The sequence below is a fragment of the Phycodurus eques genome, chromosome 7 (genome assembly GCF_024500275.1).
Source record: "Phycodurus eques isolate BA_2022a chromosome 7, UOR_Pequ_1.1, whole genome shotgun sequence".
NCBI classification, from domain to species: Eukaryota; Metazoa; Chordata; class Actinopteri; order Syngnathiformes; family Syngnathidae; genus Phycodurus; species Phycodurus eques.
In genome coordinates this window covers 7,443,710-7,463,006 of record NC_084531.1, presented here as the reverse complement: position 1 = coordinate 7,463,006, position 19,297 = coordinate 7,443,710, and the positions used below count along the sequence as shown (strand labels likewise).

The following is a 19,297-nucleotide window of genomic DNA, read 5'->3' as shown; positions in this document are numbered from 1 at the left end:
AAATGATGTTCAATCAACTAAATTTACCACAGGTAGAGTCCATTGAAGTTGTAGAAGCATCTCAAGTATGATCGTTGGAAATTAGATGCACCTGAGCTTTAGTTAGAGCGTGATAGCAAAGGGTGCGAATACTTATGTATACTTACTTATGTTTGAATGTTTAATTTTTTTATAAAATTGCACAAATGTCTGAAAATATGTTTTTACTTTGTCATTATGGGATATTTTATGTAGATTTTTTTTGAAGAAAACTATACTCAAATCAGCTTTAGAATAAATCTAACAGTGAAATGTGGAAAATGTGAATACTTTCTGGTGGCACTGTATATATAATGTATTACAGGCACATGCATAGACATTTTTGGGGGCATGTGATATAAAAAGTCAACACACCCCTGTTTAAATTAGGTTTTTAGAAGGAGAAGCAGGGGGTCTGGGTACAAGGTGGGAGCATATGTACAGTTTTCCCAAGGACTCAAATAAATATCCTTCAGATTTCAAAACACTGGGTAAAATTGATGACAAAGGGTATTTTGTTATATATTGATGAATGAAGAAAAAAAAGGGCTGCAGCAGAAAGAGCACTTTTTTTTTAAATTATTTTATTTTATTATTTTTTAAGAGCAAATTGAGCAAATTGATTGAACACCACCACCTCGTGGCTATGTGTGCATGCGTGTATTATGTGTTTTCTTGTAATTTACGGTATATTTATCAGGACTACTAAACAAATCTATACTAAAGCAGGAGTAAAGTCATCGATAATCAGTCACAAATAATCAATTGAAGAACGATAACCAAAAGACAACAATTTCATACCTTTACTTCTACAGTATGCTTGTGTACTGGAAGTTGCACTAACTGGTTTGTTGCGCACTGTTCATAGTCACTAAACATTATTGGTCAAGACCATCGTAATCCAAGGTCCCCCTTTATTAGGTTTTGATACAAAGAAATTCTCGTACATATACAGTAATAGTAGTTGAATGGAAAAATAGAAACATTTTATGTAAGAATTCTGACATGCATGAATACTGTACATCTGTACTCTCTCCAGGTACCAGAGGAAGTACCCATACAATCATTTAGGCCGCACATTATGTCAGCCTCCAACCCGGGCTGCTTCAGAGACCCAGTACTTCTTTGTGGATGTGTCTACACTTTCCAGCCAGGGTACAAACTACCAGCTTAGGGTCAGCCGCATTGAGAGCTTCACGTTGCAGTAAGTGACACCTTTATATACCATAATTACATACTACACATTATGCGATGTTCAGTACAGTCCTGTTTCCATCAAGCTGTATAGTTTGATTTAGGACTGTCCTCCTTTCTTTAAAGTACACAATACAGCAGGGTGGCTCTAAAAATGTGCTGTGTGCATGGTTACGTGCGGATGTGTTTGTGTTCGTGTGGTTGTTTTGCATTTCATACATGCGAAATTTGCCGTTTTGTACTCTAAATAGGCTATTTCTGTGAATTGTATAGATCCGATGAGTTGGGGGTGTGGCTTGCCATTGCTGTCGTCATAGGCTGTTTTGTATTCCTTGAACGCTGGCAGCTCGATCCATTCCACATATCCACACACAGATGTAATTTCTGAATATTACTCCGCGGCGGACTAATATGCGAGTGCATCAGCCTGAGGTTATGCCTAAGCGCTCGGGACCTGCTTTGGATAACTCACAGGAGTTGAAGAGACCAGAAAAAACACTTCCGCTGCTTTTGCTGTTAAGAAGTAACGGTACTTTTACTCCATTACAATTATCAAAATCTCTCTCGCTACTTTTATTTATCAACTATTTTGCACGCGAGACGACATCCGCATTGGCCGCTGTTTGCTCCAATCCAATCTAAGCGCTAGTGACATTTAAGTCTAGTTCACCAATCAAACGACACACGAAAGTCACATGACCTCGCACAACGTCTTCCATTGGGCTTCCCGCGCGTTGGTATTAACACAAGATAAGCCAGCCCAGCTGATCGTCGTGCCTACGTGGCCACCATGTTGGCAAGGTCGTCATTACAACGGCGCGCGACTCTTATTTACATTTAGACGGGAAAAAAACAACAGCTTTCATGTATTGTAGTATTTGTCTGGCAGTGTCTGCCCAAACGTGGATATTTCAGCCTACCTATAACTTGAGAAAACACCTTGCAGTAAATTTTAGATGTTTTGTTGTAGTTTTGGCTGTGCACACACACACACTAATATCAGAATTTGCACATTCACATTATATTTTGTTATTTTTATTTTATTGATGTTAATGCTGTGGTTAAAAAAATATTTTCCCGGAGGCTGCATTTGGGATTAGCCTTTGAAGTTGGTAAAAATGGTGAAAAATGAAGTGAAACAGGCAATGATGTGAGTCAATTCTTTTCCAGAATGAAAGAGGAGGATGCTATTCATGTAGCACAAGTTTAAGGTGCAGGTGGAGATGGGCCTGGCTCAAGTTGGAGGCCGATATTCTCAATTTAGCATGCACCAAAAGGAGACAGGAGACACACCAAACACAACCTGAGCTAGTACTTCTCTTTTGCGGCAAAAGGAGAAGCAGTTGCTCTCTCAGCGATCTGAAATCTTCTGACGTCTGCCTCCCTTGTGCTCTTTTTATTAAGATTGAGTAGGTGGTATCACATTCCATGACCTTTTAAGGAATTGTTTGTTATCAAGATGTGGTCAGTGCCTGGAGGTGTGGGGGTTTGTGCCTTGTGGAATGTGCATTGTAGTACCTTTCCAAACTGCTCTTGTTTCCCGTGAACAAGGGTGCTATGATCTTAATGCAGTTACAGCAATGTGTTTTTATGCGATAATATATAAAATATTTCCATCAGAGGCCAAAACAAAAAAGCAAAGAAATTAGGCAAATTTAAGTTTAATCCTAAATTTGTACATCAACATGTACTTGAGCGCCGTAAATAAATGTTTTCTGCTTGAAGAAAATTTTAGATTTTGCCTTATTGTGCTCTTCAGAGTCTTCCAGATTGCTTAATTTTTGTTCAAATAAAAAACATTCTCTGCGGGGGCCTGGTGGAAATGCATCAGGGCTTACCGTGCCGAACTGTACTGAAACTGTACTGCTTGTTAGAAACATGGCCTGAAGTCTGAGCAGCCATTGATTTATCTGACTTATTTTCACTTTTATTCCAGGACAGACACGACATTCAGATTTACTGCATCGCCGTCCCAACCTCAGGTATACAAGGCATTGGTTGAAATTACGAGAAAAGAGAAACGGTGAAGGAAGTACAGTTTCGGCAAAAGGATGCAGGAAGATTTCATTTTACACAATAACAGGAAGTGATACTTGTTTGAACATGTGACTCAAAATGTGTGCTGATGTTTCAGTTGGCCCATTGTTGCACCTTCCACAAATACATTATGATTCAAGATAGATGTACAGTGAAACCTTGATATAATGGATTTATAGGGGCGGGAGGAGGTGGTCCGTTATCGCCGATTGTCCGTTACATTGAAGCACCTTTATTTGTGGCCATATGCACCCATATTACTGTACAGTACAAAATTATCATTGTGTCGTTTTTCTTTCATGGCCTAAAATGCCCAGTACAATACAACGGTATTCTAAATAAATATAAAAAAGCTTGAAAATTATTTTTAATTTGATTCAAACTTACCACACTGGTGTGCTTGGTCATGGTGACATTGTTGACGTACTCATCATAAGCGAGTCGCTTTCATGAGGCGCAGGGAATTGGTCTGCTTCCTAGTTCCAAATCTGTTGCCATAGATGAGATAAAATGGATAAATTGGCATTTTCCAGATCCCAGAGACTCATGTATTGCTCAGAGTTAACACTGCCGCCATGCTGCTCTCTTTCTGCGCAGCGCTCTATGCACAATAGATACAGTATAACCATCATCACAATGGCCGACACGTCAATCCGCCACATTCAACATGGCCGCCATATAGGCATTGGAGGCACGTCTAATGAAATTTGCTGTAGTCATATTGTACAGTACATCTTTGACCCGGAAATATGTCAGTCATGTTCTCTGCCTGCATTGCACCACAGCGCTACTAAACAGCAGCGGCCAATTCTGGACCTAACAAACTTTGTCAACGGCAGTTTAAGTGAGAAATGGAAACTATTTTTGGACACATGGTTGGGTCTCGACTGTCCGTTATATCGGGATCCGTTATATCGATGTTCCACTGTATATGCCAAATTGTAACCCGGTGCTTTAGTTATTCAAAGTACTTATTGACTTTGTTCCAGGTCATGAGAGATACATGAAGTAGATAGAAATAAATGGTTGCTCTAATCTCAGAAAACAGAATATTACATCCATAATTTAAAAAAAAAAAAAAAAAAAAAAAAAAAAGGTCCCTTTCCTTAACTACTGATCTCCTTCTTTCAGTACTTCAAGTATGTATTTCCTGAAGGGGTGGACACTGTGATTGTAAAGGTCAGCTCAGACATGACCTTTCCCTGCTCTGTTATGTCCATCCAGGACATCCAGGTACATTTTCTCCACCTCTTGTGCGGTCCTTAGGGGCCTTAAGTTTCATGGTTTTGGCATGCGGTAACACTATGATACCACACAAGAGCAACTATTGTTTATGTTGAGGCAACAATGAATTCTCAATTTTACAACTTTCTCAAGGGTTTCTAAGGTAATTGTTTTGATCTATATTCACTTCACCCCCTGTTTTAGTTCCTCCTGTTGCATATTCCCTCTAATCTTCCGACAGAGGCTTCCTTGTTATACTGTAGCTTTCTGTTTTCAGTGCCCCGTCTATGACCTCGACAATAATGTGGCCTTCATTGGGATGTATCAGACTATGACGAAAAAAGGTGCTATCACAGTACAGGTAGTCCTTCAAATATGTAGCCCTATTCCAGAATAGGGTTGCAAAATTATGGAAATTTTGAAAATTGGAAACTTTCCATGAGAATTAATAGGTATTAACAGGAATTTATAGGAATAAATGTGAATAAACCAGGAATTTAATAAATTGGAGGTTGGCTATCAATAGAGAATTTAGTTGGGTCAACTATATGTTATCATAATCTTTAGTAAAACAACCAGTTTTCATGCAAGTACAGTGGTACTTTGATTTATAAGGGCCCCACTGTTGTTTTTGAGTGTTTTGAATTACAAGCATGTGCTAGTTGTGTGTGTGTGTGTGTGTGTGTGTGTGTGTGTGTGTGTGTGTGTGTGTGTGTGTGTGTGTGTTGGGAGCCAATATTTGAGGTAAAACCAAGCTTCAGAAATGCAGCTGGTTGAGTAAAGTGCAAAATAAATGGAGCGATTAATGGACTGTAATGCTTTTGCATATGTTTGCATGTTTTTACATAGATGTTTGCCTATTACAAAGTAAATGTTTAAATATATGCTTGAATGTAATAAATCTCTGTTAAATTACCCTTAATTCCCTGTTAAAACCTATAAATTCCCTTAGAAAGCTTCCAATTTGGAATATTTCCAAAGTTGACCAGTTTAACCTTCCATTGAAATGTTCCGGAAACCTTATGGAAATTTACTGGAAAGTTTCCACCCCTTTGCAACCCTAATCCATAACATATTGGAAATATTTCTACAGAACCTCGGGATAGCATGTGCGTGTCATCAATCTGTTTTTCTCCCCCTACCCCTTTATCCAGAGAAAAGATTTCCCCAGCAACAGTTTTTATGTGGTGGTAGTGGTAAAAACAGAGGATGAGGCGTGTGGCGGTCCACTGCGCTTCTACCCTCTGCGGCCAGATGAGCTGATTGACGCTGGTAACCGCAGCAAAACCCTTAATGTTGTGGTCTCTCCTGCTATAAAGTGTAAGCTACATTTGTGTAAATGTGACATGCTGTGGATGTATTTCAATATCTTTTCATTTGATTTCATATTACCATTTATTTGCATTGTGCATCTCACATATCCAGAACTTCAAAATGATGACGGTTGATTAAAAATGGCCAAAGATGTAATCACTATTAAAAATTTATCTGTATACACTTTGCACAGCGGAGGTGTATGTGATGGGCATGCTGTTCTGTCTGGGTATATTCCTCTCTTTCTACCTGCTCACTCTGCTGGTGGCCTGTCTGGAGAAGAAAAAGTAAGATTTTGACATTATCGCTGGAAAGTTAAGGTTGATCAAGTCGAATTGTAAAAAGCTTTCACAATATTTCGCTTTGACTTTGCCACGGGTTGCAAATGCTCCGTAGTGCAGGTTAGAGCACTAGACTAGTTTTACCAATTTTCCTCTCTCTCTCCCTCTTTGTTGGTGCAGAGCCAAGAGGAGAGAACTGTTGCAGAATATCGATGACACATCACCCGCTGAGACAGGTAAAACAGCTCTTATGGACCACCCTTTTAAAGGGTTCACATGAGGGGTTGGGGAATTTGTATTAACTCTACAATCTGTCTTTTATTCTCTCTCCTGTCTGCTCACGCGCTTTAGCTTCTCTGCTTGGGAAAAACGGAGATGGTATAAACACACAGTTACTCCATACATGTTTGTCTTCATATTGTTGATAATATGGATGATTTCAAGAATCATACAAGCAAATCAGTTGCGTTTCAGCGGAATTCGCCGTTTTGAACTCAAAAGATGCCATTTACGTGAATCGTACAGATCCAATGAGTTTTTCCTGGGGGGGGGGGGGGGGTCGCTGACGTCATAGGCTGTTTCGTACTCCTTGAACGCTGGCAGCTAGAGCCATTCCACGCATCCACCATCCACACACAGATATAATTGTGAATATTACTCTGCGGCGGACTAATATGCGGCCTGAGGTTCCGCTTGTGCGCTCGAAGTCCCAGGAGTTGACAAGACCAGAAAAAAACCTCTGCTGTTAATAAGTCATGGTACTTTTACTCCTTTACAATGATCTAAATGTCGCTTGCTGCTTTTATCAATTATTGCTTATTTATCAACTATTTTGTGCGTGAGACGACGACTTCGACTTACCCATCGGGCGCTGTTTGCATCACTCCAATGTGAGCGCTAGGGACCTTTAAGTCTAGTTCACCAATCAAATGACACACGAAAGTCACATGACCTCACACAACGTCTTCCATTGGGCTTCCCGGACATAGGTATTCAGACTAGATAAGGCCTGCTGATCGTCGCGCATACATGGGGGCCATGTTGGGAAGGTCGTCATTACCATGAAGGCAACGGCGTGCTACTCGTGTTTACATTTAGACGAACAAAAACAACAGCTTTCATGTATTGTAGTATTTGTCTGGGACTGTCTGTCCAAATGTGGATGTCTCAGCCCACTTATAACTTGAGAAAACACCGTGCAGTAAATTGTGAGGTGGATTTTCTTCGCCTGTGGTTTCGAGTTGGAGGTCACCCGGGAGAACTCCGGCTTCCGTTGGGCAGGAATGAATGAAGACTTCGAGACACTTGGCGCTTGGGCTAATTCGATTTATTGAACAAGCCTTAGTGTTTGAAAAAGCCCCCGAAACCCCTGGATCTCAGTTTATCAAGGTTTAATTCTCTGGGCGTGGAATTAGCCCCTCTCTGGGTGCACCCGGAAGATGACCATATTTGGAATCACACCCGCCTGCCGCTTGGAATCACACCCTTACTTTTACTTGAGTCACATTATTGTCAAGTAATAGTACTCTTACTTGAGGACAATGTTTGGCTACTCTACGCACCTCTGGAGCAGACATCCTCTATTGCTACTCTTACATTTAAGCAACGTTTCTGCTCATCAGATCAGCCAGTGTGGTATTTGTTGCATTGGTCTTTTGTATTTTCGCGTTGAGGTGCTGCAGGTTGAGGCCCTAGTTGTGATCCCAAGCGGAACCGCAAAGCACACGTAACATCGGCGACAAGAGGTGATCCGCTAGTACATCTTGTATTAATTAGGAAACGCAGCTAAAATTATCAAATTAGTTTACTGATGTTAATGTTAAATGTATTAAGCAACGGACCGCTGTTAAGGATTATGTCACAACACAGAATGAACTAACTTCAAATTCAGTAATGGCCAATAAAAACAGAAAGATACTGTACTTAATATTTTCCTGCAGGATGCGTTTGGGATTAACCTTTGAAGTTGGTAATAGTGAAAAATGAAGTGAAACAGACAATGATTTTAGTCAATTCTTTTCCAGAATGAGAGTCCTTAAGAAGAAGGCTGCTATTCATTAGTTTTGTCACAGCTCAAACTATTATATATTAGACTTTACACCGATCTGATCGGTCTGATCGATATCGGCCGATAATTAGCTTTTTATGCCGATCAGCTGATCAGATTTAATTTCATAATTCGCCGATCCGATCAAATACATCATGATCGGTTCCGCAAAAGAAATTTACTCCATGTGTATAAGATATTCGAATCCAAAAGCTCGTTTATTTTTAGCCTTGTCGTGTGTCTTTTGATGTAGTACTGTAAATATTTGACCACCAATAAAGTTATTTAAAAAAACAAAACATGTCGGCGGTGTGGGGCCGACACCACGTAATGCCGGATCAGACTACAGGACAAATTTGGTCTTTCACGATTGCACTATGTCAGACTACTACAATAAAATATTTTTTACGATCACTGGGCTTCATCTTGTCAACTCAAATACGACCGGTTACACTCGTCACCATGGCGACGACAACAATAATGGATCGCACCGTGTGTTTGTAAGAACAAAATGGGGAAAAATGTGTGTTGTTGGTCACCGGTGCTCAGGAGAGGACTTTCATTCAAGAATTGCTTGAGGTATTTTTATGTACTTTCAATACGATACGGCTCACAAGCAGGCAACAAAACGTTATGTAGCCTAGCAAGCTAGTGCTACCACTAACGGTTGTACGTAAACATGCCGGCGTTATGTCGAATCATGCTCTAAAGTTTCGGTGTGGGTGAAGTAATTTAATTACATTCAGTTAACACACATTATTTCTGTCAAGTAATGTTGTTTTTACCTGACTGATTAAAATACATGATCTGACTAGAGCAGTGATTTACAACTATTATGGAGTCAAGGCACATATTTTACAATTGAAAAATCTCACACCACACCAACAAAAAACAATGTCACAAAAAGTGGTTACATGAATTACTGTATGTACTTCCTGCCATCTAATAGAAGACCATTCATTTTTTCTGCCTGTCACTATGCCTCACTTGCATAAAAGATGAACAAAGATACATTATTTATTGTAAATATAATTTTTAAGCAATGAAGTACACAAGTATATACACTAAATGAACAAGTCGTTTAAAAAGACACATTGCTCCATATCGTTTTTTTAAACTCTGTGATCGGACACAAAAATCCTGATCGTGTAAAGCAGGGGTACCCCAAGATTTACTTTTCAAGCAGCCAACCCTCCGATTAATTGGGGGGGCGGGGGCCACCATGTCTCCGGTTTGAGAGCACAGAGTGCTACCAGTTAGCTAAAATTCTGGGCCGCCGACACAGCTCAGCACCAATGTATGTTGATGTACTTTGCATCACCACATGAGCCAATCTCGCACAACGCAACATAATTAACGATGTACATTTTTTTGTCATTACCTGAGTTTACTCCAATGATTTGCACTGAAGTGAATCAGCCAGGGATGCGTCGTCAGTGTCGTATTTTCCATGCACAGTCCTAAAATGCCGCTCCACATTTCCGTTCTTTGGTAATGCGATGGCAGACTGGCACATGTCTGGCACATTGTCAGCGTAGCAGTAGAAATTTAGTCTGTAAAAGTGAATAATCTGACTGAGGGGGAGCATGTAGATGGTGAAGAGGAGGGGCCCAAGGACAGAGCCTTGTGGCACACCTTGGCAGGGACGGGGTGAGCTGGAGCTGTTTATTATTATTACAAACTGTGTCCTGTTGGTGACTAAAACTAGGTGAGAGCATTACCGGTGGGGCTGAGGTGGTCGGAGAGTTGGTTAAAGAGGGTGGAGTGGGAGCCTTGCTTCAACATAGTTCATTGGCACCAAGATGTCACAAGATTATGCCAAAGCACAATTTTTAGATAACACACAGGTTTGGCATGAACAGAAAAATAGCAAATAGGTGAGTGTTTCAGTCATTAACGGAGGGTAGGTTTTTAATAAACTGTGGTCTTACTTTTCATTTACTACTTACTTTTTTTGTCAACATCTACAGGCCAAATTGCAGCTTCACCAAATGAATATGGCTCCCTTGGTGAGTTTTACTTTCTTTGGTTTTATTTCTGTTTTTTTGTTTTTGTTTGTTTTTGTTTTGTGGTTAATGAACTGAGTTACTATCTTTCCATCCAACAGAGAGCACAGTCAGTTCAGAAGCAATCACTGACAGCGCCCCCTCAGTAGACAGTGCCACTTCAGCTGACAACTACATGGGTATGGACAATATTGTTACCGAAAGCCCTCATCTCTGTATACGAAAGTATTTTGCACAACGTGCCCACACGTGGACTGTAGCAACTCTTTACTTGATGCTTTGCTCCCTCACTGCATTCCTGTATGTGTCTATTCATCAGGAAGGGAGCCTTTTAAACGGCGACCTATCCTCAATCAACTGCACCATACAGCCATCTCCATTGGTGACACTCTGCAACATAGTTGGCCCAATCAGCCAAAGCTAATCGCCGTAATGTCAATCAATGTCTGTTGCTGAGACTGAGACACGAATCTCCTAATCAGGCGAAACTGGAATAAATGGCAGTTTAAGATTCAATGTGCTGGCAATCAGTATTTATGTTTGGAGGAAATTTTTTAATTTGTGGCATATTTGGAAACTCCCTTGTCTTGAATCCATTGCCTGTCTGAAGAAAAACCTTTGTAAACTAAAAGCCCTTTTCCTTTCCATCAGAGCGATCTGTTTGGAAAAATGTTGGAAGAAGCAGACAGGAGTCATTGAGTTCCATAGAGGAAGATGACTATGACACACTGGATGACATCAACTCAGACAAAAACATTGTTCGCACCAAGGTAAGCCTTGTCTCAACGAGTGGTACAAAATTCTGTACATTTTTGAAGTTGGCAAGCTGTGAATTAACAGGAACTCAGTGCAGCATCTTGGCTAAAACGACCCGTAAGACAATATGGTTATAGTCATTAAGTGTTTTTGTTCAACTTAAGAACTTGATTAAACTGCTTTTCAAAGCTAAAGTAAATCACAGTCCAAACTTTGAAATCTATATTATTTTCTGCGTCTGCTGAAAGCAAAACAAAATGTTAAGCCTTGTTGGTTGTTTGTACATGATAAAGTGGGTATACAGTTCCATAAAAGTTTGGAAAGTTTTAAAATAGGCAACATACATTTCCTAATCCTCTCAAAATTTAAAACGTTTCTGGCACTTTGCAAGCCTAGCCTCAATACAGAAAATTTGGACAAGGGATGGGCATTTGACTGAATTTCCTTCATCGTGTACGTGTGTAAGATTTTACATTCGGCCCACCTAACAAAAATGTGACAAAAATTATGAATACTAAAGTAATGATCTCATCTCAATTTACAAATTTACTTAGTTTAAAATCTGGTACTGGTGATATACCATGACTTAATTATGTTGTATAAATAGCAACAGGATGATACATGTTTATTGTACCTTCTGCCATCTAATGAAAGAGCATTTAATTTTTCTGCATGTCACTATACATTGCTGGCATAAATAGATAATTGTAAATTGAAATTAATAAATAATAATTTTCAAATTAAGTGAAAGTGGATAATTTTCCATGGCACCCCTAATGATCGCTCATGGCAGAGTAGTCTGGCACCCTGGTTGGGAATCACTGATGTAAAGTACCTTCGTGGGTTGGGAGGTTGAATTAGACCCACACATTTGCAGGTTTGTGAGTTTGTATCAGAGGCGGAACACCTTCAGTGTGTAACGCCTGAGAATCTTTGGCCAGGTCACTTTGTGTTGAAAGTCATTGTGCCTCATCATTCAGTAACTATGCGTACGTACACGCGTTTGATGCACAAATCTGTGATTCATCAATATTTTTGTACTTGTTTATGTTTGTACTCTGTGTACGTACAAATAATACAGGATCAGCTTTTGAAAAAACGTCAAACATGTTTCGGACAGCTCGCATTTCCTAGTTTTTCCAATGAGTCCGTATTCTTTCTAATCCGTACGATAATCTGATATATTTCTCTGTGATTCTGCATGTGCAAATGTGATTGATCAAACACCGCCGCTGGCGTGGTTGAATTGTGACCGTCACACAATATTTTGTTGCTTCCAACGCTAATTTTTATGAATTTTATCAACTCAGGGTTCCAACACAAGTATAGAAAAGTATGGAATTTGATTTCATACATTTCCAAATATGGAGAAGTATGGAATGGAATCTATTGTATGGGATGGAATCTATTGTATGGAAAAATATTTGTGTTTCCAAGACAGCTACAACAGCTCTATTTTCTAAAACAAAAAAATTGTCTAAAAAAAAAAAAGCTACCGGTATATATTGAGAGAGAGAGAGGCTTTTTTTTAAAGGTGCTTGGAAGCACAGCTTCAATGTTTGTGTGATGGCACACATTATTTTACCATGGTCTTGGCCAATACTTGATTCTGATTGGCTCAAAAAATGTCATCAGTGTACATTATCATCTGATAATCTGTACATTATCAGGTGATAATGTCCACCCTTCGAACATTATCAGATGATAATGTTCACCCTTCGAATGTCTCTAGTACCTGTCAAAAATCATTACATTGTTCTAAATTCATGCACAGCACCCTTAGCCATTAGATTATACGAGCAAACATAGCAACCTGACACTCTGATTTTATCATAAGTAAACGTGAAGTACTCTGAGGACAGAAATTAGCAAGTTTAAAACGAGCGATTTAATCATTTTATTTGATTATTACAACACCTTTGATAACTGGGATGCTGCTGAGAAATTGAGGGGAAAATGGTAAGAGAGAAGCGGTACAAAAGATTTAAATCAACTCACAGTTGAGAGGGATGAAATCAATTCAAAGAAAAGAACAAAAGAGGCGATTAATACGCCGAGACACTTCCTGGCACAAAAGCCGGACAAATATGAGCTGAACACCTCACCGTTAATGTTTTGAATGATACCCTGCGGCAAATTGATCTGCTTGTGTGGAGGAATGGGCCAAAATCACACCAGAGCAATGCATGCGACTAGTTTCTCCATACAGGAGGCGTCTTGAACCTGTCATTCCAAACAAAGGCTTTTGTACAAAGTATTAAATAAATACCAGTTGGCATGTTCAATACTTTTCCCCGGTGTCATTTCACATTGTGACACATAATTTCTGATCGTATTTGTTCTTTCTTTGTATGTATAGATTACTTGGGTTTTTTCAAAGCATCTAGTGACATTTTCTTTTCTTTTTTTTGTCCCGTTCGGCTGTTAGGTCAAGCAGAATGGAGGATCTGTATCCCTTTTATGGGACAGTTTTACAGTGTCATAGCGGAGTTTTTAAGCTGCCGCTGTGGTTTCTTAGTATTACAATGGATATTTATTGAGAATCAGAGTTGAAAGTTTCTAGAGGGGAGTGAGAAAAGAAGACAAAAGACAAAGCACTAACTGTAAACAAGATGAGAAAAGTAAATCGTTATACAGTGGGTATGGAAAGTATTCAGACCCTCTTGGGGACTATTTTCTCACACACTTTTTCACAAAGAGGTGAACCTCGTCCCATCTTTGCTTGTGCATGAATGAGCAATTCAGGGAAGCTCCTTTTATACCCAATCACTGCACCCACCTGTTCCCAATTAGCCTGTTCACCTGTGGGATGTTCCAAACAGGTGTTTGATGAGCATTCCTCCCTGTGATGGACGGGAGGAGCAAGACTTGCATGATGTCAGCAGCGAGGCAGGAGTTAAACCAGCTAGCTATCTTTGCCATAACACTACAAACAATGTTTAAAGCTCACAGTTTACTTAATAAATATTTAGAATAAGTAAGTCCTTCAGCACACAGCCACAGTCAGTCCATCCACCCTCCTTTTTGCTGTGTGTGTTGCACAGTCAAGCCGTGTGTTGTCCTGTATTTTATTTTATTTTTTTCTCACTTTTAATTTTTTGCACCTCCATTCTGGACTGTATGAGAAACAAAGACCTCTTACTCATTCATTAATCTTCCGTACCGCTTATACTCAATGGGGTTGCGAGCGTGCTGGAGCCATACCATCTGACGCTGGGCGAGAGGCGAGGTAAACCCTGAACTGGTCACCAGCCAATCGCAGGGCTCATATAAACAAACACCCATTCACATTCACACCTATGGGCTATTTAGAGTCTTCAATTAACCTACCATGCATGTTTTTGGGATGTGGGAGGAAACCGGAGTACCGGGAGAAAACCCACGCAGGCACGGGGAGAACATGCACACTCCACGCAGGCGAGGCCGGATTTGAACCCGGTTCCTCAGAAGTGTGAGGCAGATGTGCTAACCAGTCGTCGACCGTGCCACCCCTCACACTCATTTTCAACTAAATTAATGTAGGAAGAGGTCATTCAATCTAGCAAGTTGCTATTTGTCATGAGGGATAATCATCAACCTATGATTGCTGATTTTGAGTCAATGTTGACTCAGTAGTAACTAACATTGATTTGGCAGAGTAAATGTAATCTGACTACTTTTCTGAAGGCAGTAACGCGTTACATTGTTCGTTACTCAAAAAGGTGGTCATTTTGGAATAACGCGTTACTTTGTAATGCGTAACTGGCATCGCTGTATATGATACCTGCTAAGATTTAATTTCATGTAATATTGCATCCACTTGTGTTTTTACTGAATTGCTGTCAATAATCCCTGTGTCCTTTGCTGATGGCAGAAGTATCTTTGTGTGTCCGACCTGTCGCGCAAAGACAAGCGGGTCCTCAGCAAGAAATATCAAATCTACTTCTGGTGAGAATATAAGACTCATATCCACTCTGATTTTTCTCACAATGCCAAAAGTTGTAACACCATGGTAGTTTTTAGTCAGCATCCCACAAAGAGTCTAATGTGTCATGACTGTGCTCCCAACAGGAACATCGCCACCATCGCTGTGTTCTATGCCCTGCCGGTCATCCAGCTGGTCATTACATATCAAACGGTACACTAATGGGAAATAAACAGTTTAAAGTCAATATTCATCTTACCATGTAGACTGTAAAATCTTTCTTTTATCAGGTTGTCAATGTTACGGGGAACCAGGATATCTGCTACTACAACTTTATGTGTGCTCACCCTCTGGGTGCTCTCAGGTTTGTAATTGGTCAAACAAACTATTATTTTACTTTAGACTTTCCATCTGTATCGTGACAATTGACACACAACTGTTCCACTACGCAGTGCATTCAACAACATCCTCAGCAACCTCGGCTACGTAATGCTGGGCCTTCTCTTTCTCCTCATCGTCCTCAAGAGAGACATCGTCCACAATCGAGCACTGGCCTGTCATGAAGTTAATGCACTGGTAATATTACATGGTTTCAACAGGACATACTGTACTACACTGTACTGTGCTCAACAAATTTATAAGACTGCCTGTCATAAAAAATAGTAAATGGCGCTAACTCATTTGATACATACTCATTTACAGTGAGCACTTGACGTTTTACCATTTTGAACAGGAATGAGGAATTTCAAACCAAATTCACGTTTTGATATTTTAATTTGAGCCCACTCAACCAAGCTTAACATTCAATCACTAAAACTAACTAAAATTTATTTTTAGGAATGCAAGTAACTATAATGTGACATTAATACCCCAATTGCAATGAAGTAGGGACATGTGTAAAATTTGAATAAAAATAGAGTACAATGATTTGCAAATCCTTTTCAACCTACAATATATTCAATTGAATACAATACAAAGATATTTACTGTTCAAACTGATAAACTTAGTTTTTTGAAAATGCTTATTTTGAATTGGATGCCTGTAACACATTTCAAAGACGTCAGGACATAGGTATTTGTGTTACATCACCTTTGTTTTTAACAACACTCAATAAGCGTTTGGAAACTGAGGCTACTAATTGTTGAAGCTTTGTAGGTGGAATTGTTTTCCGTTCTTGCTTGATATACAACTTCAGTTGTTCAACAGTCGAGGGTCTTGGTTGTCGTATTTTGTGCTTCATAATTTCAAAGGGAAAGAGGTCTGGACTGCTGGCAGCCCAATCTAGTATTCACACTCTACTACAAAGCCATGCTGTTGTAAGACGTGCAGAATGTGGCTGGGCATTGTCTTGCTGTAATAAGCTTGGGACATCCATGAAAAATGGCAGCATATATTGATCCAAAACTTGTATGTAACTTTCAGCATTAATGGGCCTTCACAGATGTGCAAGTTAACCATGCCAGGGCACTAACACAACCCCATACTATCACAAATGCTGGTTTATGAACTTTGAGCTGATAACAATCTGGATGGTCCTTTTCCTTTTTGGCCCAGAGGACGCGATATCCATGATTCCAAAAAATTATTTGAAATGTGGACTTGTTAGACCATGGTTCACTTTTCCACTTTGTGTCACTCCAGCTCAGATGAGCTCGGGCTGCCAGGGTGTCTGGGTGTTCTTGCTGTATTTGACCCTCTCGCACGAGACCGATGGAAAGTCACACGGACGTGTTTTGAGCTAGAGCCCATCAAGCATTAACTACATGAAAAAGATTGCTTTTCAGATGTGATCCAAGCACCAGAAAAATAGATAAAGACCACTGCCCAGTTGGAATTGATGTAAATTTCTTAACTGAATGCTGGGAAAAAAAAGTTTTTTTTGCGAGGGTAAAGCGCTTATTAAATTATCAAAATTATACAAACTATCAGCTGAAGGCTTATTGAGTGTTGTTAAAAGGAAAGGTGATGTAAAACTTTTTTTTTTTAACGTTACAGGCATCAAATTCAAAATGAGTGAATACTGGGGGGGAAAACAAAGGTGATAAGTTTGAACATTATTGTCTTTGTAATGTATTTAGTTTAATGTAAGTTGAAAAGGATTTGCAAATCATTGTATTCTATTTTTACGTTTCACACAGGGTCCCAACATCATTGGAATTAGTTTGCACATTGATCAATAAATACAAATTCATTTGTGATGTCATGATACATTGATACATTAAAATAAGTAAATTAATGCAATAAAAAAAAAAAAGGGCGGCTCGGTGGTAAACTGCTTGGCACATCCGCCTCGCAGTTCTGAGGACCCGGGTTCAAATCCAGCCTCGCCTGTGTGGAGTTTGCATGTTCTCTGCATGCCTGCGTGGGTTTTCTCCGGGTTTCCTCCCACATCCCAAAAACATGCATAGTAGATTAATTGAAGACTCTAGATTGCCCGTAGGTGTGAGTACAAATGGTTGTTTGTTTATACAGTATGTGACCTGCGATTGGCTGGCGACCAGTTCAGGTTGTACCCCGCTTCTCGCCCGAAGATAGCTGGGGTAGGCTCCAGCACGCCTGCGACCCTAGTGAGGATCAGCGGTATGGAAAATTGTTGGATGGAAGTATAAATATAGAAATAATGACAAAATAAGTTACATCGAATGTTAGGGGTATCAAAATTATCTATAAATGTCATTCTATTTTTAAGGCTGGGGATTTACAAAGTGAGATGCAGTACATTCAACCTAGAAGTGGCGAAGATTTAGGGCAGCTGTGGCACAAACCTTTCACTGGGTGGTGACCTAATACATTCATTAAACACTGCATATATAAGATTGTTTCATTTGATAGAAGAAGAAAAAAGTCACCTATCCCCAGGACAGTACCTATAGATTGGATTCAGGAAAATCAATAAACTTTTACTTTTAAAGCATCAGACTTCTGTCTTTATTTTTTTAAACATTACACTGGGGAACAATTTGAAAAAAATTCTGTTGTTAGATTTTCATGCTGATTAAAACTAAAATTGGCATGCTGATTCAAAAATTGCAGTAAAGTTTTTTTCTAGCACGTCAAGTTTTTTTCTCCAGTTTACCCTCCAGATTAGCAAAATTCCACTGATTACCTGTAGTAAGACTTGCCAGCTGATTACGATTGGACTCATCTACAGCTATGTGGCAACTTCTTTGTGCAGTCACAATTGAGACAGTGCGATGAGAGGTGTGTGCAGCTCCCACTACTATCAATATCTGCAAACAGAAAGCTAGCATAGTAAGAATTAAGAGGATTTGTGCTGGCTTTTCTCTTAACCTTGTAACCATGGGCATACCGTTGTAATTTTTATTTTGTTTTATGATGTTGTTTTTTTAGTTTTCAAAGCTTGTTAACTATTCCATCTTGGTGTTTTATTGACATAGGCGTATATATGTCTTGTCTTGTCTTGAACAAAGGTTTCCAAACCAGTCTAGTTTGTTGATGAAGAACAGCTCAATAGCCCTAATGGTATTCCCTGAAAACTAACGGCTCACCCTGTTATCCTTCCTCTCTTCATTCAGGAATGTGGCATCCCAAAGCACTTTGGTCTCTTCTACGCCATGGGCACAGCTCTCATGATGGAGGGCCTGCTCAGCGCCTGTTACCATGTTTGCCCTAACTACACCAACTTCCAGTTTGGTAACATGACACATTTCACCACACCACCACCACACTGCATGCACTATTTTATTCTTCCCCTGCTACAGTTATATCGACAGAGGAAGGTTGTTCATGTGAACACAGAATATGCTCTGAAACGTATTTTGATTCCACCTGAAAATGAAGTAGTTAACCCCAAAGTGTGATTCATATCCTGGCAAGGTTCCTGTGAATATTCTCATCATCCAGGTAATTTCATTCTCAGGGCATAGAATTGATCGCAACTGGACTATTCTTGTTTTACAGTCTAGTTGGGATCGATTCAATGCTCTGAGAATGTCTGGGGAAAATTTGTACTTGGATAATGGTGTCAATAGGACAGCACGGTGAACTAGCGGTTAGTACATATGCGTCATAGTTCTGAGGTTCGGGTGCTCGAATCTCTGCTCTGGCCGCTCTGTGTGGACTGTGGAGTTTGCATGCATTCCTCGTGCTTGTAGGTTTTCGCCAGGTTAATATGAATGCTTGTTTGTATGTGTCCTGCAATTGACTGGCGACTAGTCCAGGGTGTGCCCCAATTCTTGCCCAAAGCCAACTTGTCCTACAACCCCAATTCCAAATTCCAATGAAGTTGGGATGTTGTGTTAAATGTAAATAAAAACAGAATACAATGATTTGTAAATCATGTTCGACCTATATTTAAGTGAATACACTACAAAGACAAGATATATAATGTTCAAACTGATAAACTTTGTTTTTAGAAAATAATCATTAACTTAGAATTTTATGGCTGCAACACGTTCCAAGAAAGCTGGGGACAGGGTCATGTTTACCACTGTGTTACATTACCTTTTCTTTTAACAACATTCAATAAAGGTTTGGGAACTGAGGACACTAATTG

At 39.7% G+C, this 19,297-nt stretch overlaps 1 protein-coding gene across 2 annotated transcripts in view; it reads left to right on the top strand.

Moving 5' to 3' along the window:
* Window positions 1–19,297, top strand: part of sidt2 (SID1 transmembrane family, member 2) — a 39,569-nt gene that overhangs the window by 7,125 nt on the left and 13,147 nt on the right. The window contains exons 3-18 of one of the 2 annotated variants that reach the window (XM_061681148.1): window positions 1,058–1,222; window positions 3,149–3,194; window positions 4,381–4,482; window positions 4,751–4,834; window positions 5,628–5,793; window positions 5,981–6,074; window positions 6,249–6,304; window positions 6,420–6,446; window positions 10,086–10,124; window positions 10,223–10,300; window positions 10,773–10,891; window positions 14,731–14,804; window positions 14,928–14,994; window positions 15,072–15,145; window positions 15,234–15,357; window positions 18,318–18,435. In XM_061681148.1, the coding sequence (XP_061537132.1) occupies window positions 1,058–1,222; window positions 3,149–3,194; window positions 4,381–4,482; window positions 4,751–4,834; window positions 5,628–5,793; window positions 5,981–6,074; window positions 6,249–6,304; window positions 6,420–6,446; window positions 10,086–10,124; window positions 10,223–10,300; window positions 10,773–10,891; window positions 14,731–14,804; window positions 14,928–14,994; window positions 15,072–15,145; window positions 15,234–15,357; window positions 18,318–18,435 (1,433 nt within the window). The remainder of the gene's footprint in view (window positions 1–1,057; window positions 1,223–3,148; window positions 3,195–4,380; window positions 4,483–4,750; window positions 4,835–5,627; window positions 5,794–5,980; window positions 6,075–6,248; window positions 6,305–6,419; window positions 6,447–10,085; window positions 10,125–10,222; window positions 10,301–10,772; window positions 10,892–14,730; window positions 14,805–14,927; window positions 14,995–15,071; window positions 15,146–15,233; window positions 15,358–18,317; window positions 18,436–19,297) is intronic. The other variant, XM_061681150.1, reaches the window with a different exon arrangement.